The sequence below is a fragment of the Oryctolagus cuniculus genome, chromosome 21, assembly GCF_964237555.1.
Source record: "Oryctolagus cuniculus chromosome 21, mOryCun1.1, whole genome shotgun sequence".
Taxonomy (NCBI): domain Eukaryota; kingdom Metazoa; phylum Chordata; class Mammalia; order Lagomorpha; family Leporidae; genus Oryctolagus; species Oryctolagus cuniculus.
Genome location: NC_091452.1, coordinates 6,933,742 through 6,955,199, shown reverse-complemented (window position 1 = coordinate 6,955,199; position 21,458 = coordinate 6,933,742). Strand labels below are relative to the sequence as shown.

At 52.1% G+C, this 21,458-nt stretch overlaps 2 protein-coding genes across 2 annotated transcripts in view; one reads left to right on the top strand and one right to left on the bottom strand.

Annotated features, from left to right (window-relative positions):
• The first annotated feature begins 9,199 nt into the window (after positions 1-9,199).
• LRRC43 (leucine rich repeat containing 43) overlaps positions 9,200-21,458 on the top strand; it is a 29,343-nt gene continuing 17,084 nt past the window's right edge. Inside the window, exon 1 of the mRNA XM_051837776.2 lies at positions 9,200-9,335. The gene's annotated coding sequence lies outside the window, so the exon portion shown is untranslated. The remainder of the gene's footprint in view (positions 9,336-21,458) is intronic.
• On the bottom strand, positions 14,573-16,771 carry IL31 (interleukin 31). Its single transcript, XM_070066154.1, has 3 exons — positions 16,682-16,771; positions 16,160-16,302; positions 14,573-15,180 (listed from the first exon to the last, which is right to left on the bottom strand). Exons 2-3 carry the CDS (start codon positions 16,214-16,216, stop codon positions 14,797-14,799), a joined length of 441 nt encoding a protein of 146 aa, XP_069922255.1. The 5' UTR covers positions 16,217-16,302; positions 16,682-16,771; the 3' UTR covers positions 14,573-14,796.

Below are 21,458 nucleotides of genomic sequence, written 5' to 3'. Positions count from 1 at the left end.
CTCTCTCTGTCTCCCTGTCACCACCTCTCTCTGTAACTCTGTCTCTCAAACAGATCACCCACTACGTCACAGTGCCGGCCGCTTTCCTTCCTTCTTTTCCTCCCTCCCTCCCTTCCTCCCTCTCCCTCTCCCTCTCCCTCTCCCTCTCCCTCTCCCTCTCCCTCTCTCTCCCCTTCCCCCTTCCTTCCTCCTTCCCTCCCTTCCTTTCCCTTTCCGTGTCCATGAGCCAGCTGCTGGGGCGGCTGCCTACTTCTGCATTGGCTCCAGGAACCTGGAAGTAGGGTTCTGCTGCCTCCTGGGGAGGCGCCGCTCCCCTCGGGTCACAGCTGCGGAGCTGTGTCCACCTTGGTTTTCTGTACACCTTGACTCATTCCTTATCTTGGCTACTATGAACCATGCTGCTATAAACATGGTGGGGCAGGTGTGTCTGATACAATGTGTTCATGTCTTGGGTATATACCTGGTGGTAGAATCATATAGCAAGACTATTTCTGTGTTGTTTTTTTTTTTTTTAAGAAATCTCCATATTGTTTTCCACAGTGGCTGCACTAATGTACATCCCCACCAGCAGGGTATAAGAGCTCCCCTTTCTCCACACTCTCGCCAGCATTTGTTACCGTTTTTGGGTAATAGCCATTTTGACGGGGTAACGTGATATCTCATTGTGGTTTTCCTTTGCATTTATCTGATGGCTGGTGATATTGGGCATTTTTTCATATATTTGTTGGCCATTTGTATTTCTTCTTTTGAGAAATAATGAGGTCCTTTGCCCATTTCTTCTTCTTCTTCTTTTTTTTTTTTTTTTTTTTTTTTTTAAGATTTATTTGAAAGGAAGAGTTACAGAGAGGAGGAGTCAGAGAGAGAAAGGTCTTCCATCCGATGGTTCACTCCCCAGATGGCCCAAACGGCCAGAGCTGCACCGATCCAAAGCCAGGAACCAGGAGCTTCTTCCAGGTCTCCTGCGCAGGTGCAGGGGCCCAAGGGCTTGGGCCATCTTCTGTTGCTTCCCCAGGCCACAGCAGAGAGCTGGATCGGAAGTGGAACAGCCAGGACTTGAACCAGCACCCATACAGCATGTCAGCACTGCAGGCAACGGCTTTACCCGCTACACCACAGCGCCAGCCTCACCCATTTCTTAATTGGATTGGTTTGGGTTTTTTTGTTGTTATTGTTAAGTTTTTTGAGTTGCTTATGTATTCTGGATATTAATCCTTAGTCTGGTAGCTTGCAAATATTTCTCTCAGTCTGTTGGGTATCTCTATTGATCATTTCCTTTGCTGTGCAGAAGCTTCTGAGTTTGATATAATCGCATTTGTCTAGTTTTGTTTTTGTTGCCTGTACTTTGGCGGTCTTGTCCAAGAAGTCGTCCCCTACACCAATGTCTTGGGGTGTTTCCTCTATATTTTCTTCCAGCAGCTTCATAATGTCAGGTCTTTTTTTTTTTTTTAAGATTTATTTATTTATTTGAAAGAGTTACACAAGCCGGCGCCGTGGCTCAATAGGCTAATCCTCCACCTTGCGGCGCCGGCACACCGGGTTCTAGTCCCGGTTGGGGCGCCGGATTCTGTCCCGGTTGCCCCTCTTCCAGGTCAGCTCTCTGCTGTGGCCAGGGAGTGCAGTGGAGGATGGCCCAGGTGCTTGGGCCCTGCACCCCATGGGAGACCAGGAAAAAGCACCTGGCTCCTGGCTCCTGCCAGGATCAGCGCGGTGCGCCGGCTGCAGCGGCGGCCATTGGAGGGTGAACCAACGGCAAAGGAAGACCTTTCTCTCTCTGTCTCTCTCTCTCACTGTCCACTCTGCCTGTCAAAAAAAAAAAAAAAAAAAAATTCAGGTCTTTGTTCCATCTTGAGTCGATATTTGTATATGGTGAGGGGTAGGAATCTAATTTCATTTATATATATAATAATATATAAATATGTATATACATAGTTTTTGCTGGCACCATCAAACCTTTTGAAATATTCTCACACAACAACACTGAACAGAATGAAGTATTTAGGAGGAGATTTAACCAAGGAAGTGCAAGACTTACACGGAAAATGACACCGTGTTGCTGAAGGGTATATTGAGCCACAGAGAGGGGTGGTAGCCTGACAAGGATAAGCCTTGCAGTGTGCTGAGTGAAAGAAGCCAGACGCGAGGTCCCGCGCAGTACAGACAAACTCACAGAGGCACAGCAGACTGGTGGCAGCCGGGGACCGGGCGGAGGGTAGAGAAGGACCGCCTAACGCTCCTGAGGTCTCTTCCCGAGATGACCCCAGTGTTGTGGAACCTAGCACAGGTGGCGCTTCCACAATGTTACAAAAATGCCCAATGCTGCTACTCTACACTGCAAGATGTTCATTCTACATAATACAAAAATGCTGAAAGAAAGAAATTAAAGACCCAGATACGGGGAAGCCCCCAGTGCTCGCAGTTAGGAAAACTCAGTGTCGGCACCTCCCCCCCCCTCCCCCCCTGCGACTGGCAGATTCCCGGCCAGCGCCATCAAAGCTCCAACTGCCTTTTTTTTTTTTTTTTTTTTTTTTTTTGCAGAAAGGGACGAGGTAATCCTAAAATTCATGTAGCCACTGATCTTGAGAAAGAAGGAAAAAGGTGAAATCCCATTTCCCAATTTTAAAACTTACTCTAACTCTACAGTAATCAAGGAAATGTGGTAGACTTGTAGATCACGGAGTAGAATTGAGAGTCCAGAAATAAAACTGTGAATCTGTCATCAAATGATTTTCAGCAAGGGAAAGAGCAGGCTTTTCAGGAACAGATGTGGGGAATTAGAATAGGGTAAGCCTTCATAACAGTTTTTTAGATATGACATCAAAAGTATAAGCAAAGGAAAAATAGGCAAATTTTACTTCATCAAAAATTAAAAAGCTTTATGGTACCGGTGCGTTGGCATAGGGAGCAAAGCCCCTGCCTCCTGGCTTCAGATCTGCGCAGCTCCGGCTGTTGTGGCCACCTGAGGAGCGAACCAATGGATAGAAGACCTCTTTCTCTCTCTCTGTCTGCCTCTCCTTTTCTTCTCTCTCCTAACAGTGACTTTCAAATAAGTAAATAATTGAAAGCTGGGGCCGGTGCTGTGGCACAGTGAAAACCCTGGCCTGAAGTGCTGGCATCCCAAATGGGCGCCGGTTCGAGTCCCACCTGCTGCTCTTTCAATCCAGCTCTCTGCTATGGCCTAGGAAAGCAGAAGATGGCCCAAGCCCTTGGGCCCCTGCACCCATGTGGGAGACCTGGAAGAAGCTCCTGGCTCCTGGCTTTGGATCGGTGCAACTCTGGCTGTTGCGGCCATCTGGGGAGTGAACCAGCGGACGGAAGACCTCTCTCTCTCTCTCTTTCTACCTCTCTCTGTAACTCTGTCTTTCAAATAAAATAAATCTTTAAAAAAATTGAAAGCTTCCGTGTATCAAAGGACACTTCCAAGAAAATGAAAAGAGAACCCCCAGAGTGGAAGAAAGTATTTGTAAATCATACGTCTGATAAGGGACTATAACCCAGAGCTCACAGAGATCTCTAACTAATCAACCATAAAATGACAACCCATTTTTAAAAAATGAACAGAGGATTTGAATAGATCTTTCTCCAAAGAAGAGCTATAAGTGGCCAATAAGTAGAAGAAAAGATATTCAGCATCAGTAGTCACTAGAAAAATACAAATGAAAACCACTTCACACTAACTAGGAGGCTACAATAAGCAAACCAATAAGCAAACCAATGGAAAAGGAAAGTCAGTGTTAGCGAAGGTGCAGAGATATTGGAATCCCATCCGTGGCGACTGGGAGTGTGGAGCGGTATGGCCACTGGGAAGACTCAGGCAGGTCCCCCAGAAGCTGAACAGGGAGTGGCCGTGTGGCCCGGCAGTCCCCAACCCCAGGCGTCCACTCAAAATGATGAAAACAAGGTCTCAAACAGAAACATGTCTGCTGAGGGTATAACATTTCATTTTAAAAAATTTATTTATTTGAAAGGCAGAGAGAGAGAGAGAGAGAGAAAGCTCCCATGCTTTGGTTCACCACCCAAATGCCCACAATGGCCAGTACTGGGCTGGGCTGATGCTTGGAGCCCAGATCTCAAACCGAGTCTTCCACGTGCTTGAGCCTGCTGCCCCCAGGGTGTGTGCATTAGCAGGAAGGTGCATTGGAAGTAGAGCTGCATCCCAAGTAGCATCTTAAGTACTAGGTCAAATCTGCCCTGAAGCATTGTTTTTAATGGCCACATGTGGAGACAACCCAGGTGCCTTTGAGTAGGTGAACCGATAAACAAATGGGACGCATTCCTGCAGCGGAAGGTTATTCGGCGTTAGAATGAAGTTCCGGGGCTGATCTTGTGACACAGAAGATTAAGCTGCTGCTTGCAACACCAGCATCCCGAATCAGACCACCAGCTGGAGTTCTGGCTGCTCTGCTTCTGCTCTGGCTTCCTGCCAAAGTGCCTGGGAAGGAAGCACTTAATGGCCCAAGTGCCCCTGCCACCCATGTAGGACACCTTGATGCACTCCTGGCTGCTGACTTCAGGCTGGCCCAGATCTGGCTGCAGTAGCCATTTGGGGAGTGAACCAACAAGTGGAAGATTTCTGTCTCTGTCTCTCTGGCTTCCTCCTCCTCTCTGTCACTCTGCCTTTCAAATAAACAAATCTTCAAAAGAATGAAGTTCTGACAACTGCTATGACATGGATGAACCTTGGAAGCATGTTGCTAAGTGAAAGAAGCTACACACAGAAGGCCACAGAGCACATGGCTCTGTTTCTGTGACATGCAGAACAGGCAGGGACATGGGGACAGAGGGAGACTGGTGGTTGCCTGGGGCTGGAGAAAGGAGAGTAAGTGTCTGGTAGCAGGATGACAAAAACATTGCAGCATTAGGCAGTGGTGATGGTTGTATGCTCTGTGAGCACACACACAGCTAAACTGTGCATTTAAGGGCCAGCAATGTGGCGTAGCAAGTTAAGTATCCATCTACAACACCGGCCCCTGATACGGGCACCGATTTGAGTCACTTCTCGGCTGCTGCGCTTCTGATCCAGCTCCCTGCTCATGGCCTGGGAAAGCAGTAGAAGCTGGCCCAAGTCCTTGGGCCCCTGCACCCGCGTGGGAGACCCAGAAGCTCCAGTCTCCTTGCTTCAGATCAGCTCAGCTTTGGCCGTTGTGGCCATTTGGGGAATGAATCAGTGGATGGAAGACCTCTCTCTCTCTAACTCTGCCTCTCATGTGAATAAATAAATATTTTCTTTTTTAAATTGTGCACTCAGGGGCTGGTGCTGGCGCATAGAGGATGAAAGCTGCCACCTGCAGTGCCGGCACCATGTGGGCGCTGGTTCAAGTCCTAGCTGCTCCACATTAGCTCTTTGCTAATGGCCTGGGAAAGCAATGGAGGATGGCCCAAGTCCGTGGGCCCCTGCACCCACGTGGGAGACCCAGAGGAAGCTCCTGACTTCGAATTGGCACAGCTCTCGCCATTGCGGCCAATTGGGGAGTGAACCAGTGGATGGAAGACCTCTCTCTCTGCCTCTCCTTCTCTCTCTGTGTAACTCTGACTTTCAAGTAAATAAATAAATCTTTTTTTAAAAAAAGCGTGCATTCGAGAGATGAAGTAATTTGCCTAAGGTAGCACAATATGTAGTAAGGAGAGGACCAGACACGGAACCCAAGAATTTCTGTTCCTCACACAAATGCTATAGGAGGAAGACATTTCTGGGATCATTAAATAAAGTAATAATTTTTAAAAAATGAAGCCTCAGAATGGTCACTCTGAATATTCTCTTTATAAAGTCCTGGAGTTTTGGGTCATCAATTAAAGGGCTTGGTTATACTGAGAAATTTGTTATTCAAGGAGTGGTCTGCCCCTGGTGGGCTGCCCTGGTTGTGCCATTCTGCGGGGGGTGTAAAGTAGCTGCACAGGGGCTGGTGCTGTGGTGCAGTGGGTTAAGACGCCATCTGCAGGGCTGGCATCTCATATGGGCACCAGTTCAAGTCCTAGCTGTTCCACTTCCCATCCAGCTCTCTACTAATGTGCCTGAGAAAGTAGCAGAGGATGGCTCAAGTCCTTGGGACCCTGAACACACATGGGAGACCCAAAAGAAGCTCCTGGCTCCTGGCTTCATCCTGGCTCAGCCCCCATCCTTGTGGTTATTTGGGGGGAGTGAACCAGCAGATGGAAGATTTCCCACTGTCTCTATTTCTGTGTCACTCTTTCAAATAAGTACATAAATAATAAAAATGTTTAAAAGAGAGTAGATGCAGAGTGGACCCTCACCCGATTTCAGAAATCAGAGAAAAGAAACACACTTATAAACCCACTGCTCCACTGAGAAGCCAAAGTATTTTACCTTTGCCAGTACCTCAAATTCACATTGCTCACTTGTCATCTTGTTTTCTCCAGCTGCTTTTATTTATTTATTTATTTATTTTAATTAAGAGATGGGCATTTGGTACCACAGTTAAGATAGTACTTGGGATGCCTACACCCAGTATCAGAGTGCCTGGGTTTGAGTCCCAGCGCTGCTTCTGATGCTAGCCTCCTGCTGATGTATACGCTGGGAGGCAGCAATGGCCCAGGTGCTTGGATCCCTGCCACCCCCATGGGGGACACAGGTTGAATTCCTGGTTCCCAGCTTCAACCTGGCTCAGCCCTGGCTGTGGCAGGCATTTGGAGAATGAACCAGTGGATGGAAAACTCTCAAATTAAAAAAAAATTTCTTTAGAAACTGAAATCTTGTTCATTTTACTGATTTCCAAAATATACACTAGATACAAAAATTTAGTAAAATACATAAAGTAAGCTATCCTCTCTCAGAAATTATTGTTTCTGGTGTTTCAGTCCGTATGTGTTACACGGAGTTGCATGACTCTATCTCTCCCTCTCTCTCTCTCACACACACACACGTATTTTTAACTCAGCGGGGATTATAATCATAAATATAGTTTTTGTTATTTATTTGAAAGGCAGTGCTACAAAGAGAGAAGGAGACAGAGATCTTCCATCAGCTGGCTCACTCTCCAAATATCTGCAACAGCCAGGGCTGGGCCAGGCTGAAGCCAGGAGCTTCTGGGTCTCCCATGAGGATGGCAGGGGCCAAAGTTCCTGGACCATCCTCTGCTGCTCTCCCAGGTGCACTAGCTGCTGCAGCTAGGACTCAAACCAGCGCCTATATGGGTTGCTGGTCGCAGGCAGCAGTCCAACCTGCTACGCCACAATGCCAGCCCCCCTTTTTTACACTTAGCCAAAAGGCAGAGAAGTGATTTTTTTAAACTATTTATTTGAAAGGCAGAGTTACAGAGAAGCAGAGAGAAAGAGAGAGAGATCTTCCATCTGCTGGTTCACTCCCCAGAGGGCCACAACGACCAGAGCTTTGCCGATCCGAAGCCAGGAGCTTCTTCCAGGTCTCCCACGTGGGTGCAGGGGCCCAAGGACTTGGGCCAACTTCTGCTTTCCCAGGCCACAGCACAGAGCTGGATTGGAAGTGGAGCAGCCCACATGGGATGCTGGCACTGCAGGTGGCAGCTTCACCTGCTACACCACAGCACCAGCCCCATACTTTTGTAACCTGCTTTCATAAATTTTCAATGTTTTTGGAGCATTTTACCATGCCAATAGATGCTCTTTGAGAAAATTATTTTGAATGTAGTCTGCTCAGTTGCCACATTGTTTTCAGTCTGGGTTCCTGGATAGCTGAAAATTAGTCTCTCAGATCTCCCATTTAGGGAAGCGTCATTGACCGGGGGCTCCCACTGCTCTATCCTGAACCCTGTGTCCCCTCCCTGGGGCGGCCTTGCTTCCCACCAGCTTCTGGCTTGCGCCTGGGGAACGGGTGGCTCCCTGCCAGGAATTGGCTGGGGGCCTTCCCACACTCCTTGCTGAAATCTCTCAGGAAGCCCGTGCAGGCTGCGAGCTGCCCCCTCTCTCGCCTGCTCCCTCCGCTGGCCCCACGGCCCTGCTCGCTGCTGCTGGCTTGGTGGGCTGTAGGGGTCCCCCAGTGCTACTCGGAGCACGCAAGCGCCGGTGTCTTCGCGCCTCTGTGGTCCTCTCCTCCGAAGGCTGAGAGCCCCCCGTCGGGGCACAGCCCCGCTACAAGCCTCTGTTGCGTATTTCTGCAAAGGGACTTTCTCGGCGCAGCCCCCCTCCGCCGTTATCTCCGGAGAAACTGCTCCTGCCGCGAGGGGCCTGGCGCCTCCTGTTTATCTGCCTGTCTCGGTTGCTTGGTGGCCCCGCGGAGTTTCGAATTGATTCGCTGCTTGATTTCTTGTTTCCTTTCAGCTTTGTTTTTCCCCCCTCGGTTGCCTTCTCTCCTTTTCTCTCTGTCATTACCTGATTTCCTCTTCTGTTTCCTGTCTGTGTTCTCTGTGGCCTCTTGATTCTGCAGAATCAGAAAATGAAATGGTTGTCTCACAGCCCGGGTATCCCCCGGTCTTCCTTGACGGCCTGGGAAAGTTGGAAGCTTTCGCTTCACCTCTGAGGGAAGCAAATCGCATCGTCACATCACTTTTTTGCTTCTCTGCGACCCTTGGTTATCTGGTTTGTCTCGAGTCACTGGCACTTGACTGACTCATTTTGGACTGTTTGGCCCTGGAAATTGCTCGGTGAGGAGACGACCTTGATCACAAAATGCCAAGATCTGCTCGTGGTTTCGCCCCTCTCCAGGCCTTGAGTCGCTCACAGAGCGTCAGGCCCCGGGGACGAGTGGCACCCCGCGTGGGATCGGGTTTTCCCCCCTGCTGGTGCTGCGGCAGGTGGGTGGTCTTGGCTCTGACGTGAACCTCGGCCCCTAATCTCCCCCATCTCCCCTCTGTCTTGTTTCTGAGAATCTGTGAAGGAAGGGAAGCATCCAGGCTAATGTCCCCGTCCTTGCGGGCCGCCCACACCAGGCCTGTGGGCCTCGCGTGGGGCACACCGAGCCAGCGCGTCCTGACGCCTGCCGCCGCCCGCAGGGGCGCAGGAGGCCCCGCGCGCCCGGGACACGTCCTGACGGGAAATCCGTGGGGCCCGGAAGCACAGCGAAAGTTGCCGGGGCCGAGGGAAGAGGGGCGCGAGGCGCGACGGCTGATCGGACGGCTCGGGGGTTCCTGTCAGGGTGGAACGAGACGGCCGCTGACAAGGTCACGTGGGGCGCCCCGAGGCGCCGCCTCCTCAGACAGGCGTCGTCAGGCGCGCACGCGCCGCAAGGCCCTCTCGGAGTTTGCCCGCGTGCCATCGCGCCGTCGCGCCGTCGTGCCGTAAAGGCAGGAGGCGAAGTGCTGCCGACTCTCCCGGCTGGGCCACTTTTCCAGCGGAGGAACCGCGGTGAAGGGCTGTGGTGGCGGGGACGCCTCAGCGGTGGCCTGGCTGTTGGTTGTCGCCATTAGGTTAGTCACTTCACGCGACTCGGCCCCACACGAGCGCGAGGAATGCGGTGCGTGATGACGTCACGACCGCTGTGTCTGCAACGGAGGTTTTTCAGGCCCATTGTAATTATTATTTTTTAAAGAGATTTGTTTATTTAAGAGGCAGAGAGAGAGAGAGAGATCATCCATCCGCTGGTTCACTCCCCAAATGGCTGCGCCGGCCGGAGCTGGGCCTGGCCGAAGCCAGGAGCTTCTTCCAGGTCTCCCACGCGGGTGCAGGGGCCCAAGCACTGGGGCCACCTTCTGCTGCTTTCCCAGGCGCGTTAACGGGCACTTGGATCGGAAGTGGAGCAGCCAGGACTTAACCCGGCGCCCAGATGGGATGCCAGCCTTGCAGGGAGCGGCCTAACCTACTACGCCAGGACCGGGCCCTCCGTGGTAATCTTACTTGGCTGCCGTGGTACACTCAGCCTGCCCCAAATGTCCTTGTGCATGATTGCACTAGGAAAGAATTAGAATTGTACATTAAGGGGGGCAGACTATATCAGTAAATTGCGTCCGCGGGTCGCTGAGGGCGGGTGCCCTGCGTCCCGGCCGCTCCCTGCCGATGCCGGTGCACCTGGGAGGGCAGCAGAGCAGGCCCTGGTGCTTGGACCTGCACCCAGGCGGCCTGGCTCTCGGCTCCACCTGGCCCAGCCCTGGAGGTTGAGGGTGTTTGGCGAGCGAACCAGCAGATGGAAGGTCTCTCCCGGTTTCTCTCCGTCTTTCACATAAAGTGAAAATAAGTTTTCAATCACTAGGACTTTTAAGACCGTGACAAGCACAGCGTTAAGATAAGTTGGGGGCCCTCTGAGCACAGGGCCCTGGCACTGTAGCCCCCAGAGTGGAGTCTGGGATGCCGTGCCCCGGAAGGGAGAGGCACGCGGCTGGTCCCTGGGCCTCCGCATGGAGCAGCTCAGCCAGGGGCCGGCCAGGAGCTCCAGTGTGGTTTTAGTCAGAAGTGGGCCGCGGACTCCGCATAGCACCGGGGCCAGCGGCTGAGTCATCCCTAGAAGCACTGGCTTTCGGTGGAAAGCTGAGAGATGCGAGGCTGCCACCAGGTCCGTGGAGCCCCAGGTTCCCCCTCAGAAGCAGACCTGGGGTGGGGGGTGCTGGGAGCCTGTGACTCACGGCGGAGTCCGCCCGTCGCTGCCAGCACAGCTGCAGCCTGGCTTCCCTGGATTCCCCAGCCTTTCCCGGGGCCGCCTCCTGGAGCACAGGCTGCCAGCCACCCTGACCCTGCACAGCCACGCCTGTCAGGGAGCCGGCAAGGCCCGGAGCAGTCTCTCCTGGCAAAACCATCAGACCCCTCTTCTCATCCAGCAGGGGCACACCTCCGGGTTTACTTAACTCATTTATGAAGGACTGAGTGCAACACAGGGGAGCCCAGGGAGGGGAGGGGAGGAGAAACTGGTGTCCAGCTCTCTTCTGTCCATCAGCGAGGAAAATGACTCAGGGGTAAACAGCTCTGGGCATGTGCTCGGGGCCCGCAGCCAGTGTAGCCTTGGGAGTCTCCATCGGTGGAAATCAGTTACATTCCACTCCCTCCCGTTCTGGGACAGAGTGCCAGCACGTAGCAGGTCTGACCAAAGTCCTCTCTCCAGGGCCAGAGCCACGGACGGAGCACCCAGGGATGACAAGAACTTCTGTCATGTGTGGTCCGGCATGGCAGCCACCGGCCCCATGGCCACCAAGCTCTTGAAACGTGGCCAGTTGACTGAGAACCGAGTTTTTAAAAAATGCCTCCATGTGAAATTATTTTAGATTTATGGAAAAGCTGCAGACGGTATGGAGCGTTCCACAGAGCTCACCCAGCTGCCCACGCCTGAGCACCCTCCAGGGCCCCGATGCGTTCATCACCACCGAGACTTAGCACTGCCCAGTGTTAGGAACTAGACAGTAGGCTTGGATTGGGTTTTTATTTCTTGATAAAGATTTATTTGAAGAGCAGAGTGACAGAAGGGGAGAGACAGGGAGAGACATCTTCTGTCCTCTGGTTCACTTCCCAAATGGCTACAGTGGCAGGACTGTGCCAGACTAAAGCCAGGAGCCAGGAGCCTGGAGCCTGGAGATCATTCAGGGCTCACATGGAGTGGCAGGAGCTCAAGCACTTGGGCCGTCTTCACTGCCTTCCCCGGACCGTCAGCAGGGAGCTGGATCGGAAGCCGGCAGCCAGGACTGCACCGGAGCTCGGAGACGAGATGCTGTGCCACACCAGCACCTTGCTTGGGTTTTGACAAGTTTCTCTGCTAACGGCTGCTGCCCAGGCCAGGGTGCGCCCAGGTCCCCGTGTGCTGTTGAGTCCCCAAATCCCCTGGTCTGTGGCAGTTCTCAGCCCTTCCTTGTTTGTCACAACCCCGACATGTTTGGAGTAGGGGTGTTGTCGAGGGCCCCTCCCTGTGGGTCTGATGGAGACAGGATTGGGGGTGGGGGATGGGGTTTGGGGCAGAAGGCCACAGAGGGAGTGAGGCGCCCATCACCTGGTCAGGTTGGCACAGCACCCATGGGACTGATGATGTCCACTTGGCTTGCTGGCCAAGGTGGTGTCTGCCAGGGCCCTCTTCTGGGCTCTGGTCACAGGGAGTGGGTCCTTAAGTCCAGCCCACCTTCAGGGGGCAGGGAAAGCTGAGTTTCCCCTCCTGGAGTCTGAATCTGGAACCCTTTGAAGGCTGTTTGCAGTGCCTTCCCCACTCGGTTCCTTGGTGCATGGCAGGTACTTGGAGGCTGTGCAGCTTCCCTGTCTCTCCTTAAAATCTCACTGGCAGGGTGTGCCTTGCTCCAGGGAGCTGTCCACACTGTTGTATCCTGGGCCTCTGTGCGTCACTCACTCATTCAAGTTCACCATTTCAGGTATCTGTCAATCATTTACTTTTATCATGATAGACTAGAAGAGGCTGATTTTATTCTTTGAAAGGATATATTATCTTTTTTGAGAGTTCCCATATGCTAGTTTACTCTCCAAATGCCCACAGTAGCCAGGAGTGGGCCAGGTCAAAACCAGGAGCTAGGAACTTAGTCTGGGGTCTGAGTTTCCCACATGGGTAGCAGGGACCCAACTACTTGAACCATTTCCTGCTGCCCTCCAGGGTCTGCATTAGCAGGAAGCTGAAATTGGGAGTGGACCCAGAACTTGAACCCAGGCACTCCAATATGGATGCAGGTGTCCCAGCTGGCGTCTTAACTGCTAGGCCAAATGCCTACTCTGGGGGATTTTTCTAATAAAAGTGAAGGTTTTCTGATAAAGAACAATCAGAGTGAGTGTGTGCACCACAGGGGACGTTTCTGGAAGGACTGTCCTCAAACTCCACCTTGTTGCAAAGGAGGTGTAGCCCAGTGTGGGAGCTGAGGAGAAACACACCTGCGAGAGAGAATGAGGAGTCTCAGAGTCCGAGCCACTTCCCCCGTTTGGGTGAACTTACACAAGCCACGCGTTCTCTTTGGGCCTGGGTTCTCCCAAAGATGAGATTAGATGAAGGTGCCGATTGGCTTAGGATCAGCGGTTCTTGGGCTTGAGAGTGCTTGTTAAGACAGGCTTGATGTGGGGCCGGCGCTATGGCATAGTGGATAAAGCTGCTGCCTGCAGTGCCGGCATCCCACATGGATGCCAGTTCAAGTCCTGGCTGCTCCACTTCGGATCCAGCTCTCTGCTATGGGCTGTGAAAGCAGTAGAAGATGGCCCAAGTGTTTGGGCCCCTGCACCCGTGCAGAAGACCCAGAGGAAGCTCCTGGCTCCTGAGTTCAGATCAGCCCAGCTCCAACCATTGCGGCCATCTAGGGAGTGAACCAGCAGATGGAAGACCTCTATCTCTCCCCCTACCTCTGCCTCTCTGTAACTCTGCCTTTCAAATAAATAAATCTTTTAAAAAATCACTAAAAAAAAAAAAAAAAAAAAAAAAAAAAGACCTGCTTGATGGATGGGCGTTTGGCACCATGATTAAGATGCCACTTAGACGGCTGTCCCATGGCCACAGTGCTCAAGTCAGCTCCACTTCTGATTCTAGTTTCCTACCTGTGTGCACCCTGAGGGGCTGCAAGTGATGCCTCCAGCACTTGGGTCCCTGCCACCTGTAAGGGAGACTGGGATGACGTTCCAGGCTCCTGGCTTTGAACTGCTCAAGCCCTAGCAGTTGCAGGAATGTGGGGAGTGAACCAGTGAATAGAAAATCTCTTTTTCCCTTGTCTTTCTGCCTTTCAAATTAAGTTAAGTAGATAGATAGATAAAATTTAAAAAATCATGGGGCCAGTGCTGTGGTGTAGCAGGTAAAACTGCCTCCTACAACACCATCCCATATGGGCGCCCGTTCAAGTCCCGGCTGCTCCTCTTCCAATCTAGCTCTTTGATATGGCCTGGGAAAGCAGCAGAGGATGGCCCAAGTGCTTCGTCCCCTTTACCTGCGTGGGAGACTCCGAAGAAGCTCCTGGCTCCTGGCTTCAGGTTGGCCCGGCTTTGGCCATTGCGGCCATTTGTGGAGTGAACCAGCAGATGGAAGACCTCTCTATGTCTCTCCCTCTCTTTGTAATTCTGCCTCTCAAGTAAATAAATACATCTTTTTAAATAATGTAAAAATTACAAAACCAATTGCTGACTGCGCTCAGAAGGTCTGGTTCTGTAGGAGGGGCCCAGGATGTGCATTTCCAATGTGATGTCACCCTCTGCTGCCACAGCCGGGCCAAGAACCAGACCATACTTCCAGAACCACCCATCCAGTTTGTCTCCAAGAACCCTTGACAGCTTTGGAGCCCACACTTACTCAAATGGGAAGTTCTGTGGGCCTGGCTGTAAAGGAACCCCTGGTGGAAAGATGGAGCAGACCCCTGGGACCCTGGGCATGCTGTGGGGGCCGTGCACAGGACACTGACTGCTCTGTGCCAGGTGTGGCTGGGAGGGGCCGGGCTGGGCAGAGCAGTGAAGCACTAACTGGGCCTGGCTTCTACCACTCAACAGCGCATGGGCTAAGTGGCTGCCTGCCTCAGTTTCCCACAGGGAGATCAGAGATGGCACTGTCATGACGTAAAGAAAACGCTCAGTAAATGTTTATTGCTGTTGAGATTATTTTTGTTACCAAGTTTGTCTGGTGGGGGAAATGGTAGTGACACAAATAATGTCTACTGTGTGCGCATGGGTTTCTGGAACCTTCCTGCACTCCCTCAGCCACGATACCACCCAACTTGGATTCCCATTTGCTAGTTTTAACACCCTCACAAAAATCCAGAACAGATGACAAGAAAAATTCAATATAATTTATTAAATAGATTCTGAGGGGCTCCTCCAAGGAGCACAATAAATAGCAATAAATTAATGCAGCCCCCTCCTGCCTTCGAAAGGGTATTATGAAAATAAATAGAATTCCATGCGCAGGAGAGAAACACTCCTTACACACCAGGGCTGGCAGCAGTGGACTGGGGAGTCCTCAGCCTTCCTGGACCCGGCACTCCGGCTTCACTAGAACTCTTCATCAACAGTGTGGACCTCGTAGCTTATGGTGATGGCCTCGCACCGAGCTCCCAGGCTTCTCAGGCCGTCATGAACCTGGGCCATGCACCGCGAGAACTGCTGCAGAACGGCCAGCGCGAAGCTTTTGCACTCCAGGACAGTAGGCGCCGACTTGCAAGACGTGCCAGCTTCCGGCTCGTCCTGGGCTGGTTTGTCCTTGAGTTTGTCCAGGTGTTCTGTGATGATCTCAATGAGAGTTCTGTTGCTTTGATCTTTGATGGCCTTGAGATGCATCTGGATCGCTCCGATGCTGCTTGATGAGTGGGCACCGGGAGCAAAACACGGCAGCGAGGGTTGTGCTTTTGCCTGCGGCACGTTACTCTCTTTTATTTTCTGTGGAACGGGGAGGAGAATTGGCAAACATTAGGTTTGCAGTAACAGCCAGAAGTCCGGCGGCTAATGGAACCAGCCAGAATCACCCTCAGCTGCCTGCTGGGATGACCTCCTGGGGCTGTGGCCGTCGCACTCCCTTTGCAGTTGCTTGTCAGAGCTGGCTCGAGATGCAGCAGCAGCCCCGGCACCTGTGCCCTCTGCCTCCTGCCCCATCTCACTGAGGCCTCTGCAGCCTCTGCAGCCTGCCCCTTGACAGCCACCCCAATCAACGTCCTATGCTTGTCCCTCGGGGCCTCCCAGATGCCAAGGGAGGGCTTTCCACACCAACCACGGACCCCAGACCACCCCCAGCCCTCTCTCTTCCTGCAGACTGTTAGCCCTGGGGGAGGACGAATGGCTAAGAGCACCCGTCAGCCTGAGCCGTCTGTCACTGTGTGCGCCTGGGTTGTGTTGCTGAGGCCACGGCTACACAACCACCAGAGTAGATGCGAAGGGCAGTGCCAGTTTCTCCAGCTGCGTCCAGGTTTTGATATTTGTTTGCTTGTTTACTTAGAGCTACCTGATCCCTGAGTACTGACACCTCTTTAGTCCCACCCTTGACTCCTGACAGCCAGGCTCAGCTGACACGGACAAGCGGCTGGGACGTCTAATCCAGCCAGCTGCCCCCCCGGGCAGCGAGACATCCTCCTTGGACATCTTCCAGCTTAGATGGGCTGGCACTGCCCCTGCGTGTGAGGTGGCCCGGCTGAGGCAGGACAGCTCATTTCCTAGTCCTGTGGCCACTAGCGTAGGCCCCACACCCCAGGAGAAATCACCAAGGCTGTGGCTCTCTGGGCCGGCCTCTGCCTCTGCTGCTTTCCTGAGTGCACCTGTGCCCTCCGGAGACTCTGAGCCTGCAGCTTTCAGCCCTGTCCACAGCCGGGGTAATGGAAGGCATTGCAAACAGATAGTTTGGACAAGAAATCTTGAGGGTACTTACATATTCTTCCAGCAGCTTCTTAGACAAGGTCTCTAATTCTCTGAATATCTTTTTCATGTCGCACGGTGATGGCGTAGGTGCCGTTCGGCACAACAGCCAGCTTCCCGCATAGCAGAACAGGAACAGAGCAGACTTCGTGAGTCCTGGAGAAAGAGCCACTGTGTGAGGTGACCAGTCAGACCCCCGCCCCCCACCCCAGCTTCAGTCACTGAAGAAGCCCTTCTTGAGCTCTGCAGGGTGGAAATCTCCCAGAGCTTTCCACCAGAGAGCAGCAGGCCGGGTACCTGTATGAGAGGCCATGGCAAGACAGCAAGCAAGGCCTACTTGGGCAGCAGCTCCCAGAGCCAGACGTGCTCGCCATGGCCACCGGGAGATATATAAAGGGCCCAAGCGAGGCAGAGGGAGTCAGTGTCCCGCCCATGGCAAAATCATTGCTCAGCTCTTCTCCAGAAAACTCTTTCAAGATGTGGCCGCCAGACCATGCTGAGTGAAAGTAGGGCTGGAAGGAAACAGTGAGGTTACCCTCAAGGTAGGCAGCAGCCTGACTCAGTGTGCACACACACTGTCACGACACAGGAAGACACACACATCTGGGCCATTCTTCTTGGAAAGGGCTCGTTGATAATGACTAAAGGAAATTCTGCAGCCGGTTGCCAGGCACAGCCGCCAAGGATCAGATGACTTGCAGGAGCTGAGGGTAGGCACCTCACAGGGAGTGTCTGTAGGATGCACGGATGGGGTTATCTTTGGAAATTTCTGAAACTGGGCCCATGCCAGGCTGTGGGGATGGCCCGGCTAACCGCTCTGAGCGTGGTGAGTCTAAGGCTCCCCCCACACTCCACCCTACCTCAGGCACCCCTGGACTGTGCTGCACCTTTGCAATCTAGGCCCTAGAACCAGGGATCATTTGCTGAAATCATTTGTTTTTTTTTGTTTTTTTTTTTTTTTTTTTGACAGGCAGAGTGGACAGTGAGAGAGAGAGAAAGGTCTTCCTTTTGCCGTTGGTTCACCCTCCAATGGCCGCCGCGGCCGGCGTGATGCGGCCGGCGCATCGTGCTGATCCGAAGCCAGGAGCCAGGTGCTTTTCCTGGTCTCCCATGCGGGTGCAGGGCCCAAGGACCTGGGCCATCCTCCACTGCACTCCCGGGCCACAGCAGAGAGCTGGCCTGGAAGAGGGGCAACCGGGACAGAATCCGGCACCTTGACCGGGACTAGAACCCGGTGTGCCAGCGCTGCAAGATGGAGGATTAGCCTATTGAGCCACGGTGCTGGCTATCATTTGTTCCTATGTTGAACACTATCCTTGATCAGGCTGTCTTCTGTGGCCTTGGGAATGGCCAAGAATAATTTAGACAAGGTCTAAGGACCAGACCTAGCAAATCAACACAGGGGCGGGCTGGTGATCTGCTTTAAGTCAAGAGGTGGGGAAAAGCCTGTCTGAGGAGGTGACATTTAAGCCAAACCCAACAAATAAGGAGGAGCCAGGCCCCGGGACATGTGGACACTAATACCAAAGGCCTTAGGCAACAGTGAGCCTGTTGTCCCTCCAAGAGCAGGGGCTGGAGTGAAGTGGGAGAGGGGAGGGCATCAGAGAGGTGGGCAGGGGCCGGATCCCGGAGGGCCTTGTGGCCATGATGAACTTGACTTTAAGGGGCTGGTGTAGACAGCAGGTTAAGCCCCTGCCCCACAGGAGAGTGCTGCTTCAAGTCCTGGCTGCTCTGCTTCCAGTCCAGCTCCCTGCTAACGTGCCTGAGAGGCAGTGCGTGATGGCCCAAGTATTTGGGCCCCTGACACCCATATGGAAATTCCTAGCTCTCGGCTTCAGTCTGGTCCAGCTCTGGCTGTTGAGGCTGTTTGGGGACTGAATCAGTGGCTGCAAGAACTTAGCTTTTATTCCAAGTGTGGCGAGACACCATTGAATGGCTTCAGGTAGTGAAATGTAGACTTTGTGTACTTTAAATGAGAGAGAAAGATAGGCTATGAGTACAGAGTAGAGTGGGAGAAGTCTACAGCAGCAGGAGGACGTGGGGAGAGGCAGCTCTCGTGGGAGGGGATGGAGGCCGCAGACCTGGCTCACAGACTGAGGCAGAAGTGAACCAAGGGTGGCTCCTGGGATTTTAAGAAAGCAAATGGGTGAGTGGTATGCAGTGAGGAAGATGGGAAATCAGGAGTCCTGCTGGGAAGAGGTGAGGTTGGGATGCTGGTGTGCATCTGTGCATCACCTCAGCCCCTGGATGGAGTCCAGAGCCAGTGACGAGGGCAGGTCTGGGCAGCCCACAGATCCCAAGATGCACTACAGGGACCTCCTGCCACCCTGAGTCCCCCTCTCCCGCCAGCCGCTGCTGTCCTCTTCTTTCTCGTCCCATTCCTGACACAGCGGCCTGCAGCACTGCAGTGGCTCCCACCCCTCTAGCAAAATCTGGGTAGGCACGGCTCTTATCCCATAATTATGCCACATTGCAAGGCAAAAGGGCTCTGTAGATGCAGTGTTACTAGTGAGTTTACTTTAAAATAGAGAAATTAGAGGCAGGCGTTTTGCCTTATGGTTAAGACACTGGTTATCATGCTTGTGGCCCACAGTTCGAGTGCCTGGGTTCAGAGCCTGCCTCTGGCTCTTGACTCCAGCTTCCTCCCAATGCTGACCCTGGGAGACAGCAGTGATAACTCATATAGTTGGGTTCTTGCCACCCACATAGAAGACGTGGATTGAGTTTCCAGCTCCTGGCTTTAGCTTTGGCCCAGCCCCAGCTGTTATGAACATTTGGTGAGTGAACCAGTTCCCTCTCTCTCTCTCTCTCTCTGTCTCTGTCTCAAATTCATTAATTAAAATGTAAATAAACAGATAAAATAGAGGAATTATCCTGGATTACCCAGGTGGGCTCTTTATACGTTTTTAAAAAGATCTATTTATTTATTTAAAAGGCAGAGAGTTGCAGAGAGAGAAAGATCTTCCATTCACTGGTTCACTCCCCAAATGGCCAAAACAGCCAGGGCTTGAACTGGACCAAGCCAAAGCCAGGATCCAGGAACTCCATCTTGCAGGGGCCCAAGCACCTGGGCCATCTTCTGCTGTTATCCCAGGCCATTAGCAGGGAGCTGGATGGGAAGTGGAGCAGCCGGGACTTGAACCAGTGCTCACAGTTTGCTGGTGTCACATTGGGCAGTGTGTGACACCGCTGTGTCTACAATACCGGCCACCATAATCAGCTGAGCCCTTGAAAATAGGAGGGCAGAGTCCTGAGAAGCACTCAGTTGTCCTTGCTGACAGAAGGTGGAGGGGCTGTAGGAAGGCCGAGGAGGAAGTGCGTTTGGGCCGCAGCCAGTGAGCTCGCCAGGGAGGCCTGAGCCCAGGAGGAGGTGCTGGCCAGGCAGCACCTTTACGTTCACTCCTGGGGACCCTTAGCAGAGGCTGTCCACAACGGGCCTCTGACCTACAGAAACTGTGAGACTGTCAGTCTTGTGTTTTTGAAAGTGCTAAGTTCATGGTGTTGGTCCTGGCAATGATAGAGAGCTGATACTTCCAGAAGTTCATGAAAAATATGTATTTTGGAAAGTGATGCATGGATTTCATATTTTTGCACCAAGATAAACATATTTTCCCCCAAAGAAACCTTTTATTTAATGAATACAAATTTCATAAGTACAACTTTAGGAATATAGTGATTCTTCCCACCATACCCGCCCTTCCACCCTCACTGCCACCCAATCTCCTCCTCCCTCTCCCATTCCCAGTCCCATTTTTCTGTTAAAAAAAAAAAACAAACAAACAAACAAACAAACAAAAAAAAAAAACAACACTGTTCCTCAATAGTCAAGACAAGGGCAGTTCAAGTCATTGCTTCTCGAAGGGTCAATCCTAGAGAAGGTTCCATGCCCTGCTGAGAACAATGTCTATTCTGCAACTGTGGAACAGAAAGTTCTGTAGATATCTGTTAGGTCCACTTGGTCTATAGTGTTGATTAATTCTGCTGTTTCCTTGCTGATTTTCTGTCTGGTTTATCTGTCCATTGCTGAAAGTGGGGTATTGAAATCCCCCATTATTTGAATCTCTGTCTCCCTTTAAATCTCTTTTTTATTGTTGTTGACAGGCAGAGTTAGACAGTGAACAAGAGAGACAGAGAGAAAGGTCATCCTTCCGTTGGTTTACCCCCCAAATGGCCGCTATGGCTGGTGTGCTGTGGTCGGCGCACTGCACTGATCTGAAGCCAGGAGCCAGGTGCTTCCTCCTGGTCTCCCATACGGGTGCAGGGCCCAAGCACTTGGGCCATCCTCCACTGCCTTCCCAGGCCACAGCAGAGAGCTGGACTGGAAGAGGAGCAACCAGGACAGAATCCGGCACCCCAACTGAGACTAGAACCCAGGGTGCTGGCGCCGCAGGCGGAGGATTAGCCTAGTGAGCCATGGCACCAGCCTCCCTTTAAATCTCTTAACATTTCTTTTAAATAGCCAGGTGTCCTGTAATTCGGTACATATACATTAGTAATAGTTATATCTTCCTGACTTTTAACAGTTTTTTTTTTTTTTTTTTTTTTTTTTTTTTTTTTGACAGGCAGAGTGGACAGTGAGAGAGAGAGAGACAGAGAGAAAGGTCTTCCTTTGCCGTTGGTTCACCCTCCAATGGCCGCCGCGGCCGGCGCACCGCGCTGATCCGATGGCAGGAGCCAGGAGCCAGGTGCTTTTTCCTGGTCTCCCATGGGGTGCAGGGCCCAAGCACCTGGGCCATCCTCCACTGCACTCCCTGGCCACAGCAGAGGGCTGGCCTGGAAGAGGGGCAACCGGGACAGAATCCGGCGCCCCGACCGGGACTAGAACCCGGTGTGCCGGCGCCGCTAGGCAGAGGATTAGCCTAGTGAGCCGCGGCGCCGGCCGACTTTTAACAGTTTTTTGCATTAAAGTCTATTTTGTCTGATACTAGGATGGCTACACCAGCTCTTTTTTGGTGTCTGTTAGCATAGAATATCTTTTTCCATCCTTTCACTTTCAGTCTGTGTGCATCTTTGTCTGTGAGATTAGGCAGCAAATAAATGGTTTTTTTTTTTTTAATCCATTCAGCCAATCTGTGTCTTTTAACTGGAAAGTTAATGCCATTTACATTCAAGGTTCTATTGATAAGTAATGACTTTGCCCTGCCATTTTTCCATAAATATTCCTATTTTTTACTTTGGATTTCCTTTGAACTTCCTTCACCCTTTCCATAAGGATGACCATGTTTTTTGTGTTTCTGTGTGCAGCACGTCTTCTGCAGGGCTGGACGTATGGTGACAAATTCTTTCAGTTTCTGTTTATCGTGGAAGGTCTT